General features: G+C 51.5%; 3 protein-coding genes across 3 annotated transcripts; 2 read left to right on the plus strand and 1 right to left on the minus strand.

Annotated features, from left to right (window-relative positions):
* The first annotated feature begins 47 nt into the window (after positions 1–47).
* Positions 48–2,317, plus strand: OVOL3 (ovo like zinc finger 3). Its single transcript, XM_069457019.1, has 4 exons — positions 48–258; positions 332–396; positions 1,397–1,598; positions 2,092–2,317. Exons 1-4 carry the CDS (start codon positions 165–167, stop codon positions 2,298–2,300), a joined length of 570 nt encoding a protein of 189 aa, XP_069313120.1. The 5' UTR covers positions 48–164; the 3' UTR covers positions 2,301–2,317.
* A 30-nt stretch (positions 2,318–2,347) lies between these two features.
* Positions 2,348–3,531, minus strand: POLR2I (RNA polymerase II subunit I). Its single transcript, XM_069457020.1, has 6 exons — positions 3,412–3,531; positions 3,280–3,334; positions 3,003–3,076; positions 2,841–2,915; positions 2,685–2,736; positions 2,348–2,455 (listed from the first exon to the last, which is right to left on the minus strand). Exons 1-6 carry the CDS (start codon positions 3,468–3,470, stop codon positions 2,393–2,395), a joined length of 378 nt encoding a protein of 125 aa, XP_069313121.1. The 5' UTR covers positions 3,471–3,531; the 3' UTR covers positions 2,348–2,392.
* Positions 3,532–4,077: 546 nt separating this feature from the next.
* On the plus strand, positions 4,078–11,638 carry TBCB (tubulin folding cofactor B). The gene is made up of 6 exons (XM_069457018.1): positions 4,078–4,279; positions 4,671–4,814; positions 6,579–6,675; positions 7,640–7,831; positions 11,111–11,183; positions 11,366–11,638. Exons 1-6 carry the CDS (start codon positions 4,166–4,168, stop codon positions 11,478–11,480), a joined length of 735 nt encoding a protein of 244 aa, XP_069313119.1. The 5' UTR covers positions 4,078–4,165; the 3' UTR covers positions 11,481–11,638.
* Positions 11,639–20,808: the final 9,170 nt, after the last annotated feature.

Raw genomic sequence — 20,808 nt, forward strand, 5'->3', positions numbered from 1 at the left:
TAACTGGAGCCAGCTGTCAGCTCAGCTGGGCCAGTCAGGAAATTTGCATGAATCTCCTGGCTTCCCCCTCCCTTCCCACCTGGGATAGTCGTTGGGGCTGAGTTCCGACAGCTGGCGGAGGAGGCAGCCTGTGTGCATAGAGCCATCTCACCATTCCTGAGGGGATGCCCCGTGCCTTCCTGGTCAGGAGTCGGCGTCCACAGCCACCCAACTGGGGCCACTTGCCTGACCAGCTCCGAGGAGATGCCTATATCCCAGGTGGGTCCCTCACTGGGCCTGGAGGTAAGGGGCAGGGGAGACACAAGGCATCACCATCGGCTTCTCTCCTCAGACTGCAGCAGCCTAGGGGGCCCACCAGCACACCAGCCTTCCAGCCTCAGGGACTCCTGGGCAGCGGTGAGTCTGCAGCTGGCCCACAAGCCCTGGCTCAGTTTCACCTGACTGTCCCTTGCTACTCAGGCCCATTCGCACATGCTGCCCCGTCTCAGGACCTTTCCACACGCGCTTCTCCCTGCTGAGAATGCCCCTCCTTTCCTAGCAGGGAGCTCCGTTAGGTCTCATCTCTCTGTCCAGTGGGGCAGAACGGGACTCAGTCCAAGTGGATGATGACCACTTTATGCCAGAACATGGGACAAGGTGACAGGAGTGCAAGGGGCATGAGGGATATTGGATATCCCTCAGAAGGGATATTTCAGCTGTGCATCCACTGGAAGGAAAGCACCAGCCAGAACGTAAATGTGCTTGAGATAATTTCAGTATTTATTGAGAGCCAGGCACTGTTGTAGGCACCAAGTATTTAGCAGGAGTTAAGACAAAAACTCCCACCCTTTATAGTGGTGGGAGCTGGGGGTACAGATCATAAAATTAGAAAAGGAGGCCGGGCGCAGTGGCTCATGCCTGTAATCCTAGCACTCTGGGAGGCTGAGGCAGGAGCACTTGAGCTCAGGAGTTCGAGACCAGTCTGAGCAAGAGCAAAACCCTGCCTATACTAAAAATAGAAAAAATGACCTGGGTATGGTGGTACATACCTGTAGTACCAGCTATTTGGGAGGCTGAGGTAGGATTATCACTTTAGCCCAGGAGTTTGAGGTTGCAGTGTCCTATATCATGACACCACTGCACTCTAGCCAGAGCAACAGAGCAAGATTCTGTTCCAAAAAAAAAGATATGTTACATTGGAAGATGGAGAATTATGAATGAGACAAAGAAGTAAGATAAGGGCGATGAGGGATGGTCAGGGAGGGCCTTGGGGAGAGTGACATGCACACAGAGTAACCAGTCTCCAGCTTTCCTAGTTCTCCCTGGCTCTGGGCAATCCATAAATAACTTGTTTGCACAGTAACAAAGGGTGAGAAGGGTCCAGCCAGAGGGACTAACTTCCGCATCCCTCTGGCAGCCCACACAGGGCACCCTGGCCTCTGCCCCAAGAGGCCCAGGGACACTTGGCTGCCCGCTTTGTCCCAAGGCCTTCCCGTTGCAGCGCATGCTGACGAGGCACCTCAAGTGCCACAGCCCAGCGCGCCGCCACGTGTGCCGCTGTTGTGGCAAGGGCTTTCATGATGCCTTCGATCTCAAGCGCCACATGAGGACTCACACTGGTGAGCACTGGCAGGGACAGGGAGGGCTGCTGGGCCCCAGGCAGGGAAGGAACCCCGGAGAGGTACCAGAGTGTGGAGTTTCCAGTGTTTGTGTACGTGCAGCAGGGACACAGCCAACCGGAGGCTTGAGACATGGGGTACCTCAGACCCCAGCAGGTGGGTGTAAGGTGGAACAAAGGTAGGGGCCTGCCAAGGGGAACAGAGTAAAGACGGGTGCCGGTTACAGGACTCAGGCCCCCAGACTGAAGGGCACAAAGGAATGCCTCCCTCCTCCTCCAGGGGAAGGGACATCCTGGAGAGGGAGGGTGGGAACACAGGTGTCTGCCCCATGTTTGCACTGGACACAGGCAGATGATGGTGGGTCATAGGTGGAAGAGTCTGAAGAGCTTGGAATAGGAACGGGAAATGTTCCATGTTGAAAGACAAGGTAGGAAGGCTTTAGTCCAGAGGTCATTACCCTCTCTGTCCCTCCCCCTCCACAACCTGTGTGCAGGGATCCGGCCATTCCGTTGCGGTGCTTGCGGGAAAGCATTTACGCAGCGCTGCTCCCTCGAAGCTCATCTAGCTAAGGTGCATGGGCAGCCAGCCAGCTACGCTTACCGTGAGCGCCGGGAGAAGCTGCACGTGTGCGAGGACTGCGGCTTCACCAGCTCCAGGCCTGACGCCTACGCACAGCACCGTGCCTTGCACCGCACCACCTGAGACAGTGTGCCAGCGTCCTCCCCACGAGGCAAATAAACACAGGCAACTCACGTACAGAACCTGACATTTATTACACTTGGGGGAGAGGGGTGTCACTCAGTCCAGCGGTGGCCGCAGTGTGGAGCTGTGCAGACGTAGTACAAGCGCATGGCGTCCTGGCAGAAAGGACACATGGTTGGGAAGGGTCTGTGCCCAGGGGAGGGTACAACATGGCACCCTCCACCCAGCAGTGTCTCACCCCAAACGAACAGACAAGAGAACTCGCCCAGTCGGTAAGGGTCCGGCTCTGGATTTCAGGAAGGGCAGAGTCACCCCAATATTGGTATCCCTGCTCCCCAGCAAGCGCCAAGCCCCAGATACTCAAAAAGCAGTCATGCCACTCACCTCGGCCCGGGCACTGTGAGACTGGAAGAACACCGCCTCCTTGTGGCCGCACCTGAGGGGATGGTTCCATCACGCAGAGCTTGACACCCTTCCCTCCTCCCTTTTTCGCCCAGTGAGAATGAGCCACTTTCCCTCCCCAATACCAACTGCGCTCACTTCTGGCACGGGTGGTCCTCGGTCCGCGGCAACGTGGGGTCCTGAGACACGTCCGCGATAATCTGGGTCAGTTCGCTGCAGGGGTAGTGGGGTGACTAATTATGCTCAGACCCGGCCTCCAAAGCCAACAGCCCCTCCCGCAGCTCTGGTCCCGCCACTCACTCCACTTCGTGCGTGATCTTGTTGACGTAGATGCAGCTGTTGTCGGCTTCCTGTTGGTAATCGCAATTCCGGCACTGCGAGGGGGCGAGTGTGGGGAAGGGGGTCACAGAGATGAAAACGGAAGCGATGACTCCGTGATGGAGTCTCGAAGTTAGTCCCCTCCGGGATTAACAAGACGGGAGAGTCGGGTTCACTCAGCGGGTAGTTGGGGGCGAACAGGGAGTACGGGTTACACGGGGTAGGGCGGGGCCACGTTGGGAACCGCGCTCGCGCTCACCGCGTAGAGCAGAATGCGGTTCTCCTTGTCTTCCTTGGGGTACAGCATGTTGTTACTGTGGGAAGGGGAGGTCAGAGATCAGTCCTGGAGCCACTCCTTGCTCCCCTTCCACACCTGCTCCCCGGGCCTCACCATTCCTGGCAGAATCGAATACCCACGAAGCCTGGCTCGTAGGTCCCGTCGGGCTCCATGGCGACGCTCAGCCCACCCGACCTTCCGCGCTTGCTGCGCCGCGCTACGGGTCGCGGGAAGGGTCAGGCACAGTTGCTTCGCCCAAGAGGGGCGGAGCTGCGCACACGTGCTAGGTCCCGGCCGCCTTGTGCCAGGCTTTCTGCGCGCTGAGGTTTGGTTGATTGCTTGCTTCAATCTTTTGATGTCTTAAGGGCCTAGATTGCTTCCAATTTCCCGCCCTCTCCTCCCCAGTTTACACAATAGTATGGATCTGGTCCAAGAGCCGGGGAAACAATGCCCAGCGTAATCTGCAAAGCTTTGCGCATAAGTGGAAGAAGCCATTGTTCTTTGCTTGGCTGAAGGGCAATGCACATGCGCGAGTTTACCCTTCGCGGACCGGGATAACTCTTGCCAGTCGTTCCTCTCGGCTTCAGCCCCCGCCCGCCGGCCCTGGCCACTTCTCGGCCACTACTGGAAGGACTGAGACCCTGGAGGACTCTCTGGATTGGCTGGGCCCTCCCAGAAATACGGGAGCGCTCTCTTCCTGGGGGCGGCGGAGCGAAGGCGGCGATTGGCGGGCCCTCGTTGCAGGAGAGCGTGGATTGGTCAGGTCCGGAGCAGGGGCGGGGCTGATATCCCAGAAGCGGCGGCGGCGGCTGCGGAGCCGGTGTGAGGCGGCAGGACCGGGCTGCAGGCCCCGGCAGGGTGCGGCGATATGGAGGTGACGGGGGTGACGGCGCCCACGGTGACCATTTTCATCAGCAGCTCCCTCAACAGCTTCCGCTCCGAGAAGCGGTACAGTCGCAGCCTCACCATCGCTGAGTTCAAGGTGTGGCCGTGGGGGCGGGGCCCGGAGGGGCGGGGCAAAGACGTGGGGGAGCTTCCCGAACGCAGGGAGAGGCCAGAGAGCGATGGGGCGGATCCAGAGATGATCCGCGGGTGCAGGGACTGGGGATGGGGTCGCGGTGGGGCGGGTCCAGAGAGAACCTGGGATTCCAGATAGTGGGGGTGGGGCCAAGGAAAAATCAGATGATCCCGAGAGCGAGAGCAAGAGCAGAGGGCCCGGGGCCGGGAGGGGCGGGGCCCGCTGTGTCCTGAGCGGTGGATCTTTTGGAGGAGCCGGGTATGGGGTGATGGTTATTGATACAAGGGGCGGAGCCTCAGGACAGAGGGCGGGGCCCCTGGCAGCCTTTCTCCTAACCGTGCCCCCCTCCACGCAGTGTAAACTGGAGCTGGTGGTGGGCAGCCCTGCTTCCTGCATGGAACTGGAGCTGTATGGTGCTGACGACAAGTTCTACAGCAAGCTGGATCAGGAGGATGCGCTGCTGGGCTCCTACCCTGTAGATGATGGCTGCCGCATCCATGTGAGGCCTGCGACCCCCACCCCCATTCATTTATTTACTCAACAAATACTTGCAGTGCCTTTCTCTGTGTGATACCCAAGATAGGCCCTACCTTCTCGGAGCCCCCAGCCTAGTGTGGTGAGAGGCAGACCCATCACTAGATAGTGACAGCCCGGCGTGGTCTGTGCTGGGATGCGGAAAGCTCAGGGGACTGGGGGTACCCTGAAGAGGTGTCTGACTCCACCTGCAAGAATCAGAGAAGGCTTCCGGGAAGAAGGGATGTCTGAGCTGAGATCTGAAAGATGAAGAAAGGGTGTTATAAGAGAATAGGTGAGAAGGGCACGCCAGGTGGAGGGAAGAGTAGTATATAGACCTAGAGCATGAAGTGGGTCACGGTGAGTGATGAGGCTGGACAGGTTGAGAGAAGCCAGAGCACAGGGACCACTGTGTGCATCAGCTCACATCCTTGTTTCTATCGTGATGCTCCCACCACTTCACTCAGTCTGTACCAACCACATTGCACCTTACACATCCCAGGTGAGCTCCACCTCAGGGCCTTTGCATATACTCTATGGTTCTTTTTGCATATGCCTGCATAACTCACCCCTGTCCTCCAGTCTTTACTTAAAGTGTCACCTTCCCAGTGAAGCCTTCACTGGCCTCAGTATAAAATTTCAGCTTCATGCTTATGCCTTTTCCCTTTTTTGGTCTATTTTAGATATTTGTCCTTAGCTCTTCCCACCCTCTGACATACTCTGTATTTTTCTGCTTGGTCTGTTTTATTTATTGTTTGTCCCCCTCATAAGGGTGCCACGAGGGCAGAAATTTTTCTCAGTCTAGTTCACTGCTGTGTCCCCAGCACCTGGAACAACATCTGGAACAGAGAGGATATTCAGAGAATTAGTGTTGAATGATGAGTCGAATCCGTAAAGCAAGACTGGGAAGGTGGTATAATTATCCCCATTTAGCAGAAGAGAAAACTTGGCTTCAGGATGGAATTTACTTTCTCAGGGATAAACTGTCTCTAAGAGAGTTTTGATCTCAGTCTGCAGGACTCCAGAAGTCAGTGTGCCCAGAGAACTGGTTCTTTTTTCCTTTCATTTATTCATTAACTGTTCATTGAACATCTGTGTTGTGATACAGTTGTGAGGCACAGGTGAGAATGTCCCTGTTTTAGCTCTGTCCAGTATGTGAGATAGCTGTTACCTAAATGGTCAAAGAACCAAATGTGAAGGGTCGATGGAGATGAGAGCCAGGAGATCACAGAGCTGGGAGACTTTATACTGGCGTATGGGTATGTGACCTATCAGTAAGGTTTGGGAGGACTTCCTGGAGGAGGTGCCAGGGATAGTATAGGAAGAGGTGCTCTGGGGTCTGAAGGTTGAGGCCAGCTTAGTGGGGTCCCAGAGGCCCAGAGAGAAGAGATGCACTGCCCAGAGGGCTGTGAGCAAGGCCTGAGCACTGCCAGCTGGGTTCACTGACTTCAGGGCCATCAGTGGTGTTGATGCCAGCATGTAGGGGACTTTTGGGGGCAGAGGCAGCCTTCACGAGCTTGGGAGGGGGTGAGGAAGAGGAGATGGCCAGTGTAGATACCTACTCGTGTCACTTCTGCTGGGCTAAGGAGAGGAGAAAAGGCTACAGTAAAGGTTAGGGTAGAGGAATGTCTCTTCTTCGAGAAGGGGGAGACTTAGGTCTACAGAACATCCAATGTGCAGCTGCACCCCAGCATCCCAGGCCTCCCGGGCTAGACCCTGATCCGCACTGACCTCCCTCCCCTCGCCACAGGTCATTGACCACAGTGGTGCCCGCCTTGGGGAGTATGAGGACGTGGCCAGGGTGGAGAAATACAAGATCTCACAAGAAGCCTACGACCAGAGGCAAGGTATGGGCACGTGGAGATGGATGGGACACGTGGGCGCCAATGGGAATGTGGGGGGTGGGGGGGGTGATCAGGCAGGGTAGCCAGGGCCATGCAGGGAGGTTGGGGGTGTGGGCAGTGGGGCAGAGGGCTTGGAAGGATGGAGGCGGCTGGGTGAGGCTGGGGGTGGGGACCGGTGGGGCATGCAGTGGGAACGGGGGGCTGGAAGTTGTGAGAGGGTATGGGCAGTCCAGTGGGGGGCCTGGGAAAGCAGAGGGGGCTTGTTGGAGAGGTGGGGGGGGCTGGGTGTTGGGGGCAGTAGTCAGGGTCAGATGCAGGATGTGCTGGGGCAGACAAAGTGTGGAATATGGAGCAGACAGGGCAGTGTGGCAGTTAGTGCAGGCACCTGGGGACAGATGAGAATGGAGGGTGGGCTGGGCAACGTGGCTCACACCACCTGTAATCCTAGCACTCTGGGAGGCTGAGGCGGGAGGATCACTTGAGGTCAGGAGTTCGAGACCAGCCTGAGCAAGAGCGAGACTCTGTCTCTACAAAAAATAGAAACCTTAGTTGAGTGTGGTGGCGTGCACCTGTAGTCCCAGCTACCCAGGGGGCTGAGGCAGGAGGATCGCATTGAGCCCCTGGTGAGCTATAATGACACCATTGCACTCTAGCTAGAACAAGAGAGCGAGACTCTGCCCCCCCCCCCAAAAAAAAAACCAGAATGGAGGCTGGGAGATGAGAGGGGTTTCAGGGGCCAGATGAAGACGAAAGTGAGCCTGAAGTGACACATGAGAAGATGGGGTCCCGCGAAAGTCCTGGGGGAAGGCAGAGGCTGTGGTGGGAGACTTGGGGGCTTGAGTGACAGCCCTTTGACAGCCAGAGTTTCTGTGTGAATGTGGGCCCTTTGTGGGTGGAACGTTATCTCATCAGGCCAGAGGCGCAGCCCCAGAGACCACAGCTGACCCCGTCCCCCGTCTGCCAACAGACACAGTTCGCTCCTTCCTGAAGCGCAGCAAGCTTGGCCGGTACAATGAAGAGGAGCGGGCGCAGCAGGAGGCCGAGGCCGCCCAGCGCCTGGCTGAGGAGAAGGCCCAAGCCAGTGCCATCTCCGTGGGCAGCCGCTGTGAGGTGCGGGCGCCTGGACAGTCCCCTCGCCGGGGCACCGTCATGTATGTAGGTATGTGGCCCGCAGGGTCCCGGACCCTGGGTTCCAGTGCTGAGAGGGACACTATTCGTTCAGCAGAGTCACTGAGACCTTATGCTGTGCCCTGACGTGGGCAGTGCTGGCGGCCTGGCCCACAAGGAACTCCTGGTCCCATGGGGGAGGCAGATTCATCAGCTGGCAGTGACAGCCCAGGGTGTCTGTCGTGGGGAAGTGGGACGCACAAGCAGAGTGATCTGGCAGGGTGAGGGAGGAAGCAGAGGCCAGGGGGGTCGGGACTGTGGTGGCGGAAGCACAGGGCACAGCAGTCAGAGCTGCGAGCCGCAGGGTGAGCACACACTGTCCGGGTGTGGGGCCATCTGAAGGGAGGGGGCGGTCGGCCGGGCAGGAGTGGGCCAGGGCGTCCCACCGCAGGGAGTGGCGCGTGCCCGGCCGGGAGCAGGAGCAAGGCGGCATGTTTGAGGCGGGCGAAGAGCTCGGCCCGGCTGGCGGGGGGCAGGCGGGGCATGGGCAGGGCAGGGCCACAGTGGACAGCAGTGCGGATGTTTTTAAAAAAGGTCAGCTTTACTGAGATCTAATTCACATACCATGCAACCCCGCCATTGAAGTGTACAATTCATTAGTTTTTAGCATATTCACAGAATTGTGCTACTTTCACCACAGCCAATTTTAGAACATTCTCATCACCCCAAAAAGAAACCCTATAACCATTAGGAGCTGCTCTCCATTTCTGAAACCCCAACTCCCCTGGTCCTAGGGAACCATGAATTTACCTTCTGTCTCTATAAATTTGCCTATTTCATATAAATACACTATGTGGCCTTTTGTGCCGGGCTGCTTTCGCGTAACTAACGTTTTCCGGGTTCGCCCGTGTTGTGAGTGTGTCAGTACTTCATGTCACCAAATAACATGGCGTTGTGTGGATATACCACATTTTATTTATTCATTCAGCAGTTGCTGGACATTTGGGTCATTTCTGCTTTTTTGGCTGTTATAAATAATGCCGCCGTGAACACTCCTGTGTAAGTTTTTGTGTGGACACGTTTTCATGTCTCTGTACTAGGAGTGGAATCAGTGGGTGGCACAACTCTGTGCTCGACCTTTTGAGGAGCCGCCGGACTGTCTTCTACAGCGGCTGCGCTATTTATTATTTAACGCTCCTACCAGCGACATACAAGCGTCCCAGTTTCTCACGTCCCCCCCAACGATTCTTATTATCTGTCTTTTTGATGACAGTCATTCTAATGGGTGTGAGGTAGAACATCATGATGGTTTTGATTTGCATTTCTTTGATGACTTACGATGTTCAGCATCTTTTTGTGTGCCTATTGGTCATTTATGTATCTTTGGAGAAATATCTGTTCAGATCCTTTGCCCATGTTTTAAAAACTTTTTTATTGACACAACATTTGTAGGTATTTATAGGGTACGTGTGAAATTTTGTTACGTGCACAGAATGCGTAATGATCAAGTCAGGGTATACAGGCTGTCGTCACCCGAGTGTTTATCCTGTCCATGTGTTGGGTATATTTCAAGTCCTCTCTTTCAGCTATTTTGAAGTATATAATAGATTGTTTTTATACTCACCCTACTCTGGTGTCAAACATGAGAACTCATTCTATCTAACTGCATGACTGTATTCATTAACACCTTGACTGCCACGCAGAAAAAATCAGAAACCTTTCCTTGGGGCCACAGTGTTTTATTATGAAAATAGAATAAAAATGTTGAGTGTAATTTAAAGGTAAACATAAATAGAAAAACAAAATTTATTGACTTCTATTCATTTAATCCATATTTTTAGAATTAAATTGTCAATAGTGTAGCAATAAGAACATCAATAGGTAAGATTTTATATATGCTTCATGTGGCTCTGGGGTCAAAACTAGAGTGAGTTAAATACAACTCTCATGGCAGTTAATGTGTTAACCAACCTCTCTTCATTCGCCCCCGCCCACACACACACCCTTCCCAGTCTCGGTGTCTGTCATTCCACTCCCCACTTCCACAAGATCAACTTTTATAGCACCCACATATGAGTGAGAATATTTGGTATTTCTCTTTCGTGCTTGGCTTATTTCACTTAACATAATGATCTCCAGTTTCATCCACTTGCTGCAAATGACAGGATTTCATTCTTTTTTATGGCCGAATAGTATTCTATTTTGTATCTGTCTATATCATGTCTTCTTTATGCATTCATCTGTTCGTGGACATGGGTTGATTTCATATCTTTGCTGTTGTGAATAGTGCTGTAATAAACACAGCAAAGGTATCCCTTCGATATACTGATTTCTTTTCTCTTGGATAGATACCCAGTAATAGGATTTCATTTACTTTAGAGAAAGAATCTCACTCTGTGGCCCAGGGTGGAGTGCAGTGGTATGATCATAGCTCATTGCAGCCTTGAACACCTGAGCTCAAGTGATCCTCCTCCCTAAGCCTCCCAAGTAGCTAGGACTACAGGTGTGCACCACCATGCCTAGCTAATTTTTAAATTTCTTGTAGAGATGAGGTCTCACTGTGTTACCCAGGCTGGCCTCAAACTCCTGGCCTCAAGCAATCCTCCTGCCTCAGCTTCTCAAAGTGTTGGGATTACAGGCATGAGCTACTGTGCCTGGCCTTTTTAATAATAGCCGTTCTAACTGGGGGGAGATAATATCTCATTGTGGCTTTGATTTAGATCTCCCTGATGATTAGTGACGTTGAGCATTTTTTCATATACCCATTGGCTATTTGTATTTCTTCTTTTGAGAAATGTCCATGTCCTTTGTCTACTTTCTAATGAGATTATTTATATTTTTGCTGTTGAGTTGAATTCTTTGTATATTCCTTTGCCCATTTTTGAATTGGGATGTTTGTCTTTTGTTGTTGAGTTGTGAATTAGTTTGCTAGGACTGCCCTAACAAAGTATCACTCTCTGGGTGGCTTACACAACAGAAAATTATTTCTCACAGTTCTGGAGGCAGGAAGTCCAGGATCAAACTGTTGGCAGGTTTGGTTTCCTCTGGGGCCTCTCTCTTGGCGAGGAGCAGTGCCATCCCCCTTAGATTTTTATGAAGGCCTCTCTGGCTGGGGGTGCTGAGTGGACAAGGGGCAGGGGTAGGAGCAGGGAGACCAGTGACAGGGCTACCATACCAGTCTGGGCAGGAGATGGAGGTGGTCCTGGGTGGTAGCAGTGGTGGTAGCAAGGAGTGGTTTCTAGCAGGACAGACTTTCCACTCGATGGGAAGGCACTAATCTGGGGTGAGCTGTGTCTTCTGGATGTTTCACTGGAATTTCTCCCCTGGGCAGGACTCACAGATTTCAAGCCTGGCTACTGGATTGGTGTCCGCTATGACGAGCCATTGGGGAAAAATGATGGCAGGTAACAAGTGGTCCCACTCAGGCGTTTGTGTGTGTCTGTGCATGTGTGTGTGTGTGTGTGTGTGTGTGTATGTATGTACGGAAGTCCACGCGCGCTGCTGGGTGGGCCTGGCCATACTAGCATCCCGAGTGGGAGCCACATTGGGGTCCTCTGACCACTGCCTTCCCCATCATGCCCTGCAGTGTAAATGGGAAACGCTACTTCGAATGCCAGGCCAAGTACGGTGCTTTCGTCAAGCCATCAGTTGTGACGGTCGGGGACTTCCCAGAGGAGGACTACGGATTGGATGAGATGTGACACCCAAGGAATCCACGTGCTCCAGCTCCTAACTCAGCCACTTATTGCCCCTCCTTACGTGTGCCCATGGCCCTCTTCCCCTGACCTCATTTTAATTTTATTCACCTTTCCCCTGCCATTGATTTTTGTGACTCCTGCATTAAATTCACCAGAAACCTGGGAAGTGTTTGGAGGACTCGATGATTTGGGGAGGGTTTGGGGTAGGCTGGGTAAATGAGGATGAGGTGGGGACGTGGACAAAGTAGAGGTTAGACTTGGTGAGGCTTTGACCCTGAGCTGGTGGCTGGAAGCCTGTGAGATTGTTCTTTATCATTTTTTTTTTTTTTTTTAAAGAGACGGGTTCTCACTCTGTGGCCCAAGCTGGTCTTGAACTCCTGGCCTCAAGAAATGCTCTAGCCTCAGCCTCCTGAGTGGCTGGGACTACAGGCGAGCCACCACACGCAGCTGTTCTTTGTCCTTTATTAGTTAACATAATGCTCTGCTGCTATAACAAAGAGGCCCACAATAATTGTGGCACAGGAAGATGAGTTTATTTCTCTCTCATGTCAAGTCTCATGTGATCACTGAGGGCTCACATGGTGACCCTTCCATGTCGGGAGCTTTACTCTACATCTCCTTATATATTGTGGCTCTCCCATCTCTCACGATTCCCACCTCATCTGCTGTAGCCACCAGGAACAAGGGAAGGGGAGGGGATACCTTTGCCTTTAAGAGAAAGATGTGTGCCTCAAAACTTATTCCTATATCGCTGGCCAGGATTTCATCACGTGGGCACATGCAGCTGCAAAGGAGTCTGGGGCAGCCACGTTCCCAGAAAAATAGTGGAAGTTGCTGTACTCTAGAAGCAGAGGAGAAGGGATATGGAGGGTCAACAAGTAGTCTTGCCACAGTCCCTATGGGTGGGGGACCTTAACTGTTCACTTAATATTTTAAAGAAGAGGGAACACTTAATTCTGTTTTATGGAATGAAGTGTTTCTTTAAAATATATATATATAGGCCGGGCTCGGTGGCTCACGCCTGTAATCCTAGCACTCTGGGAGGCCGAGGTGGGCGGATCGTTTGAGCTCAGGAGTTCGAGACCAGCCTGAGCAAGAGCGAGACCCCATCTCTACTAAAAATAGAAAGAAATTATATGGACAGCTAAAAATATATATAGAAAAAATTAGCCGGACATGGTGGTGCATGCCTGTAGTCCCAGCTACTCGGGAGGCTGAGACAGGAGGATCCTTTGAGCTCAGGAGGTTGAGGTTGCTGTGAGCTAGGCTGACGCCACGGCACTCTAGCCTGGGCAACAGAGTGAGACTCTGTCTCAAAAAAAAAATATACATATATATATATTTCTTTTTTAAGAAGAAAGAAATCAAAAGATTTCAGAAGTAGCACGAAGCCATTCCTCATAGCATTTTAGAGTCTGGCAAAGAGCATTGTGCCCTCGTGTACGTGACGTGTGCGTGTGCAACCTGTGCATTCTGAATCGCACCATGCATGTGCCTGCGTGTGCAATAATAACCCCTCATTAGCTCCTGGAATAATAATCCCTCATTCCTGGTGGGATAATTATTTAGAGGACGCTGCTTAATTGTTGCAATTACTCAATTATAACTTCTAGAGAAGGGGGAAGCAGCAGCAGGAACAACCACAGTAACAGAATGAGGCTGAACTGCCTGAGAGCTGAGGGGTGGGGAAGACGCTTCCTTCCACACACAGCCTGATGTGTACATGCTCTGCTGCCCACTACAAAGTACAGGGACACGCTCAGGTATACAGAACGCCCCACACACCTGGACTCAACCGCGCAAACCTGGAACACACCCAAAACACACAGGTGCTCTGACTCACGAGAGGTCACGTGCAGAAACAGTGCAGGAAGCTTCTCACACCCAAGGGGGAGCCACACACAGGAAACACATTGATATCAAACACCTGCAAGGGATGGGTATATACCTACACACGTGCGCACACACAAATCAATAAAGTCAGTCTATTAAAAAAATGGCCCAGCATGCTGGCTGATGCCTGTAAGCCCAGCACTTTAGGAGGCTGAGGCGGGAGAATCACTGGAAGCCAGGAGTTCAAGACTAGCCTGGGCAACATAGTGAGACCCTGTTCTACAAAAACAAAACAAAGCAAAACACCAAAAATGGTTACTTTACAAAAGGACCCCAAGGCTTGGGCCTCTTCAATGTTAAGGAGTTGTCAGAATGAGGAGAGCCAGAGGAGGTGTTTCCCAGCTTTCCAACCAGCACCTACCAACCTAAGTTCAGCCAGAGAGCTCAGTAGAATTAGCTCAGCTAATGCATCTGCACTGAGACTCACTTTAAAACCTAGCCTCAGAGTGCATCTCAATATGAGGCCAAAAGAAGGGGCAAGGAGATGATCATGTGCCCCCCCAACAGACACACTGACCATGAAAATCATACCTGTGAGCTCCAGGTGAGGGTGACAGTCACTGTGCATGAAGGTCTGCCAAATTGCAAACTCTCAGGGTGTGCTTTAATGCCTTCGCGAACTAAAAATCCTAAGCACCCCACTAACTGAACAGACCCCGTATTGGCTAAGAGGACCCCAGAAAAACCTTAAAACTGAGTTTTCAGCCATGACAGGATAGCAGGTGTAAAGCACTGTGACACATGTGCATGTTTTCTTTTCATAAATATCCATGACTTCTATGCCTTGCTAAATATGTGTATTTAGCCACACACACACACACACACACACACACACAGTATAAAAGCCTTTTCCTTTTGTCTCTCCCTGGAAAACCACGTGTTCCTGGCTTGCCAGCGGAGCCATGTTTCCCAGCCTGTGAGAATGGCCACTGCGAGCTGAAAACCCATCACGAGAAATAAAGCTCTCTTTTTTCCAAAGAATTAACCTCGTTTTTTGTTTTTTTAGTTAACACCTTCCAGTTGTCAACATGGTAGAAGCTATCTGTAAGAACGTGGGAAAATGTTTAAATTTCTGATGACAATAGAAGGAATCATGCTAATTTCTAAATAGGAAACCTATACCTGCTATATGAAAGCCTGGACTATAATTAGGGATTAGAAACTCACTTTACAGACTGAATGACCTGGTGCTTAAACTTTACTGATACCAGGCGGCCCAGAGAAGAAGGGGACGGTGGTGGATGTGCTGGCGTAACAGCAGCCGCAGCAACAACACCCCCCCCACACACACACACAGTCCCACGCAGGTGTTCTCATTGATTGGCAGCAAACCTCAATGTGGTTGTTCACACACCCACACTCTTACCTTGTGTGGCTCCATCATTTCTGGGGGCTCAAAATTATTGGCTTTTCACTGGCAAAAGGGAGGAGATGGTGTGGGGAAGGTTCACCGTTCTTTAAAAACCTGTCCCGGAAGTACCTACACATTTCACCTGTGCACTCATTACTCATGCAGTGGGCTTTGGAATATACTCCTGGGCTGGCAGCTACATCCCAGCCATTGCTATGAAAAACGACCATGTATTTTGGTGGCTTCACCATTGACCACCTTCTACTGGTCACCAGATTCATAACCTCAGGGAAGCAGCAGGAAGAGGCTGTGGATTTCCTTCCACCATACTCGTTAAATTCTCCTGCCACCAACTACAGCCCATGCCTGACCCACACGATCCACCACCCTCCCCTCTTTGCGGGGGAGGATGATGGCCATGAACTTAAGCTTTATGAAAGCAAAGGGAACCTTGCTTGGTTTCATAAATCTTCAGGTCAGTGGAGATGGACGACAGGAATGGCCTGAAAAAAAGGGGACTGGGCTTTCTAGGCCTGAAGTAATCCCTTTGGCGATTCATGCTGTTCCGAAATCTGATCCCTGTGCTAAACACAAACTTAACGCTGAATGCAACCTTTGTCCTGGAACTGAGCCACCTTTCCTAGCCAAAATCTGGGGTCAGGAGGGGATTCCCAGGGGATTCCTAGCCTCGGCAATAACCGCTCATCTGCCACGAGGGGGCAGCAGCGCGCCGTTCACATGCTGAGCGCGCGGTGCATTATGGGGCGCGCAGTCTCTCCAGAGCATGGGCGGCGGCGCCGCTCCGGCACGCAAACTGCATTTCCCGGCAAGCCGAGCGACCGTCTCAGCCTCACCTTGCTCAAGTAAGGAAGCCGATTTCTTGCCCGTGCCCGGCTGCGCGGGGCGTTGTGGGGTGTAGGGATTTGGTTCCGCGCGCCTCGAAGGGCGGTGCTGCGCAGGCGCGGGCAGCCCGCGGAGGTCGCCTGAGCTTAACCCCGGGCGGGGACCAGCGTCTTGGCGGCGGCGCTGGGTCTGGCTTTCTGGCCACGGTAGAGGAGGCGGTTGATGTCTGTGGCCCGAGCCGGCTCGGTTGCTCTCCTGTCCTCCTACTTTCCTACATCTCAACCGGTCACTTACCCGGACTCCTTGTCCGCTCCCAAGTCCGGTCAAGGCACAAAGTGTTTCTGTCTCCAAAAAAAAAAAAAACAAGAAAAGAAACAAAACTCCCTTTCTCCCTTTGTTTTTCTCTCTTCTTCACAGTCAGGCTTTTTGTTTTTTGTTTTTTAACTTATGAAGGGAATTTAAAATTAGAACAGTGTAAGGATCTCCCAAGTACCCAGCACCCAGTTTTGGTACTTGTCAACATATGGCCTATCTTGTTTTATTTATTCCACCTCCTCTGTTAATTTAAAAGCAAATTTCAGGCAACATATTATCTCATCCGGAAATGTTTTTGTACATATCTCTAAAAGATAAGAGGTCTCTGCCAGGCACTGCCCGTGGCTCACACCTTGATCCTAGTACTCTGGGAGGCCGAGGCGGGAGGATCCTTTGAGCTCAGGAGTTCGAGACCAGCCTGAGCAAGCGCAGGACTCCGTCTCTACTAAAAAAATAGAAAGAAATTAGCTGGGCATGGTGGCGCATGCCTGTAATCCCAGCTACTCGGGAGGCTGAGGCAGGAGGATTTCTTGAGCCCAGGAGTTTGAGGTTGCTGTGAGCTAGGCTGACGCCAGGGCACTCACTCTAGCCCCGGCAACAGAGTGAGACTCTGTCTCGAAAAAAAAAAATAAATAAAAATAAATAAAGAGGTCTCCATCATGCCTTAAAAAATTGCAATGATTTTTAAATATTATCTAATATATGGCCAGTATTCAAAAGTCCCCAGTTTCATAAATGTGTTTTTTTGTTTTTTTGGTTTTTTTTGAGACAAAGTCTCACTCTGTTGCCCAGAGTAGAGTGCCCTGGCGTCAGCCTAGCTCACAGCAACCTCAAGCAATCCTTCTGCCTCAGTCTCCTGAGTAGCTGGGACTACAGGCATGCACCACCATGCCCGGCTAATTTTTTCTATATGTATTTTTAGTTGTCCAGATAATTTCTTTCTATTTTTAGTGGAGACAGGGGTCTTGCTCTTGCTCAGGCTGGTCTCAAACTCTTGACCTTGAGCGATCCTCCCACCTCAGCCTCCCAGAGTGCTAGGATTACAGGCGTGAGCCACCGCGCCCGGCCCATAAATGTCTTTTTACTGTTGGTTTCTTCAAAGCAGAATCCAAACAGGGTCCATGCACTGCATTTGAGTGCTATCTCTCTTAAGTCTCTCATTCTATAACAGCTCCCCTGCCCTCTCTCTCACTTTTCCTGTGGGATTTCCCACAGTCTTACTTGGCTTTTTGCACCTCTTGGTGTCCTTTAATATGTTCTTCTGTTCTCTCTGTGTTCTGCAAACTGGTAGATCCAAAGGCTGGGTCAGATTCAGGTTCATTTTAGGGGTAAATATACTTCATGAGTGGTGTTGAGTTCTTCCATCAGGAAGTACAAACCATCTGGTTATCTCTCTTTTTGTGATGTAAAAACTAATGTTGGATTCTGTTAAAGAAAAAAAATCATTCAATGACACTTGGGAAAACATGGTAAGGCCAGCTTTATTTAGGATGGCAGATGGGGTCTTGCAGTGAGGGAGAGAGACTGAGCTCAACTCCTCTCGAAATATAGCATGGGCTAGTGGGAATTTATAGCCGAGGCACAGAGTGGGAATCAGCGGATGGAAAATTACTATGAGGAAACATCAGGTAAGGGGGATTCTTGCCAGGGTGACCAGACATCACCTGGGGTATGGTGGAGGATGATGAACCTGACCAGATATCGAAGATGATCAGATATCGATGATGGGGGTTCTTACTAACCTGACTTAGCAGGTTCTTTGCTAAAACTCGATTTTACAAGGAAGTGCACAGATGGGCCTAGCAGAAGATTCAGAAGCCTGAATAAAGTTTGGCCAAGCAAAGAATTTTGTTCAGGTGATTAACTCCAAAGCAACAATCATGGGAGAGGTGATTTTGCAGAGTCACAGCCCATGCAAGAGCCCAGCAGTAAGGGAGCCTGGCGAGAGCAGAGGGAACAGAAGTGGCTCAGACCTGCTGAAGGGAGGGCCGGGAAGGAACAGGTATCTGGATTAGTCATCACACGACAGTTTGGCATCAGCCATGCTTAGGTTCAGACTCGGTCTTCCATCCACTATGTGGCCTCGGGCAAATGACTCCACTTCTCTGAACATCCACTTCCTCTCCTGTTAGTTCCTTTTCCAGAGGGTTATAGAGGCCTTGGCAAGCCATGCCCACCACGCAGTCACCCAACATGGTCCCACTGAGCCCGTGAGTGGCATTAGCAAGGTTAGTTATGACTATTCGGAATTTATTAATTGGAATCACTATAACATTAATGTCATTGAGGCAGCAAATTGTGAGCATTGAAAGTGTGAGCTACAGGTCAGGCGTGGTGGCTCACATCTGTAATCATAGCACTTTGAGAGGCCTAGATGGGAGGATTGCTTAAGGGCAGGAGTTTGAGACCAGCCTGAGCAAGAACGAGATCCTGTCTCTGCAAAAGAAAAGAAAAAGAAAAGAGGAGAGAAAAGAAAAATTAGCCCAGTGTGGTGGCGCATGCCTGTAGTCCCAGCTGCTTGAGAGGCTGAGGCAGGAGGATCACTTGAGCCCAAGAGTTTGAGGGTACAATAAGCTATCATGACGCCACTGCACTCTAGCTCAGAAGACAAAGTGAGACTGTGTCTTAAAAAAAAACGAAAAAAAAAAAGTGTGAGCTATTATACAAAGCCAGCCTTCCTAGGTTCAAATCTTGACTTTGACACCTACCAGCTGTGTGATTCTGGGCAAGGAACGCTACCTCTCTGGGCCCCGGTTTCCTTGTGGGCATGATGGTAACATCTACCTGCATCAGTCGGAATAGGCTGGCTTACACTGTGGTGACAAGGGCGCTCAGTGGACTAACACCTCAAAATTTATTTCTTGCTCATACAAAGTCTGCTGTGGGTCTGGGTGACTAGGTAGGGCAGATGTCCTTGTGCCGTGGCTCAGTGATACAGCTGGCTTCCTTCATGTGGCACCTCAGTGCTTGCACAGCTCCCTGTGCACTGTTGCCTGGGCAGGGGACAATAGAGCATGGAGCATTCTGCAGTGGCTCTTAAATGCTTCTATAAGGAAGTGACACACCCAGCACTTCCACTCTGCATGGAATTTTGTCTGTGTTTAGCTGGGAACATCCAGGTAAAGCTGCCAGCAGCGCTGCTTCTCACTTTCACAAGGAGGAGGAGCTGAGGGCAGAGAGGTGACAGGACAGATCACTAGGGATTTGGTGGCTGCCTTGAGAACTTTGACTCTTACCTGGAGAGAGGTGCAGCCGGGGCAGGGCTCTGAGCCAGGAGGGCCCTGACCTGACTCAGGTGTTCCCAGGCCCCCTCTGGATGCAGGAGGGGAACAGATTGTGGGGGCAGGGACAGAGCAGGAGACCAAGGAGGAGGCTGCTGGGATGTCCAGGCCAGAGGGGATGGAGGCTGGGCCCGGGTGGGGGCAGTGGAGTGGGGAGAAGAGTTTAGATTCTGTAGGTGAAGCCAGTAAGACTGGCTGACAGGTTGGAGTGGGTGTGAAGGAAAGAGAGAGGTTAAGGATGACCCTGGGGTGTTTGGCCTTAGACAGCGCTTCCACGATCTAGGTGGGGAAGGTGGAGAGGAAGCCAGTCTAGGAGGAAGATCAGGAGCTCAGTTGAGGATGTGTAAAGCCTGAAACGCTCCTAAGATCCTCCACCCATGAAGATGGTAAACAGGATGCAGGGTGCAGGAGTCTGGAGTCAGGGCAGGTGTCTGGGCTGAAGATAGAAATTTGAGTGTTGATAGCCTAGAGAGGGAATTTAAGCTTTTGTGTAGAGGAGGCAACCTATGGTATGAGTAGTACCAGGAGGAGGGCTAAGACCTGAGACTTAGGGCTGGCCAGGATTAAGGGGTCAGGGAGACAGAACTAGATGACAATGTGATTACAACTGGCAGTGAGTACTATGAGAAAGTGTAAGTCATTTTAAGACCATGTAACTGGAAACCTCACCTAGTCTCAGGTGGGCATGGAGACAGGGAGGGCTTCCTGGAAGAAGTGACTCCTGAGTTCACATCCAAAGCCTGAGTAGCTACAAAACCAGGCCAAAAAAAAAAAAAAAAAAAAGGAGAAAAAAAAAATGAGAAGAGAGTTCCAGGCAGGGGGCACAGCCCATGCTGCAAAAACCTGGCAACAAGTCAGTCCGGGGAGAGGGTAGAGAACGAAAGCTGCTCAGTCTGGTCGGGAAGGGTGCGGTGAGAAGGGAATCCAGATTAGTCATCACCAAAAGATTAGAAAGGTTTGTCATCAGCCAAGCCCAGGTTCAGACCGGTCCTGCCACCCTCTGTGACCCTGCCTTTCAGAATCTCCATTTTCTCTGTTAAATCCTGCCTAATAGACAAGGCTTGTGTAGCAGTTGTCTTGGCCTGGCCCCAGCAAACCCTCAGGAAGCATTAGTTGCAAATGTAGCTTTGTCTGTTGTGATCTTGTTATTGGAGCTATTATCATATTAATTATATTATTAAGGAGTCAGGCCGGTTGTGGTGGCTCACGCCTCTAATTCCAGCACTCTGGGAGGCTGAAGCAGAAGGATCGCTTAAGGCCAGGAGTTTGAGACCAGCCTGAGCAACACAGTGAGACCCCGTCTCCATAAAAAATAAGAAAAATTAGCCAGGCGTGGTGGTGTGCACCTGTATCCCCAGCTACTTGGGAGGCTGAGGCATGAGGATAGCTGAAGCCCAGGAGTTGGAGACTGCAGGGAGATATGATTGTGCCACTGCACTCCAGCCTGGCGCGAGACCCTATCTCAAAAAAAAAAAAAAAAGGTGTCCATGCATAAGGGCAGCGGTTAAGGATACAGGCTAGGGAGCTTGGCTGCCTGAGTTTAACCTCATAGTCAGTTTACTTATCTGTAAAATGGGGATAATAAATAGCACCTATCCCACAGGGCTGTTGAGGGCAAATGAGCTGGCATATGTAAAGCACTTAGGAG

The sequence above is a fragment of the Eulemur rufifrons genome, chromosome 24, assembly GCF_041146395.1.
Source record: "Eulemur rufifrons isolate Redbay chromosome 24, OSU_ERuf_1, whole genome shotgun sequence".
In the NCBI taxonomy this organism is placed as follows: domain Eukaryota; kingdom Metazoa; phylum Chordata; class Mammalia; order Primates; family Lemuridae; genus Eulemur; species Eulemur rufifrons.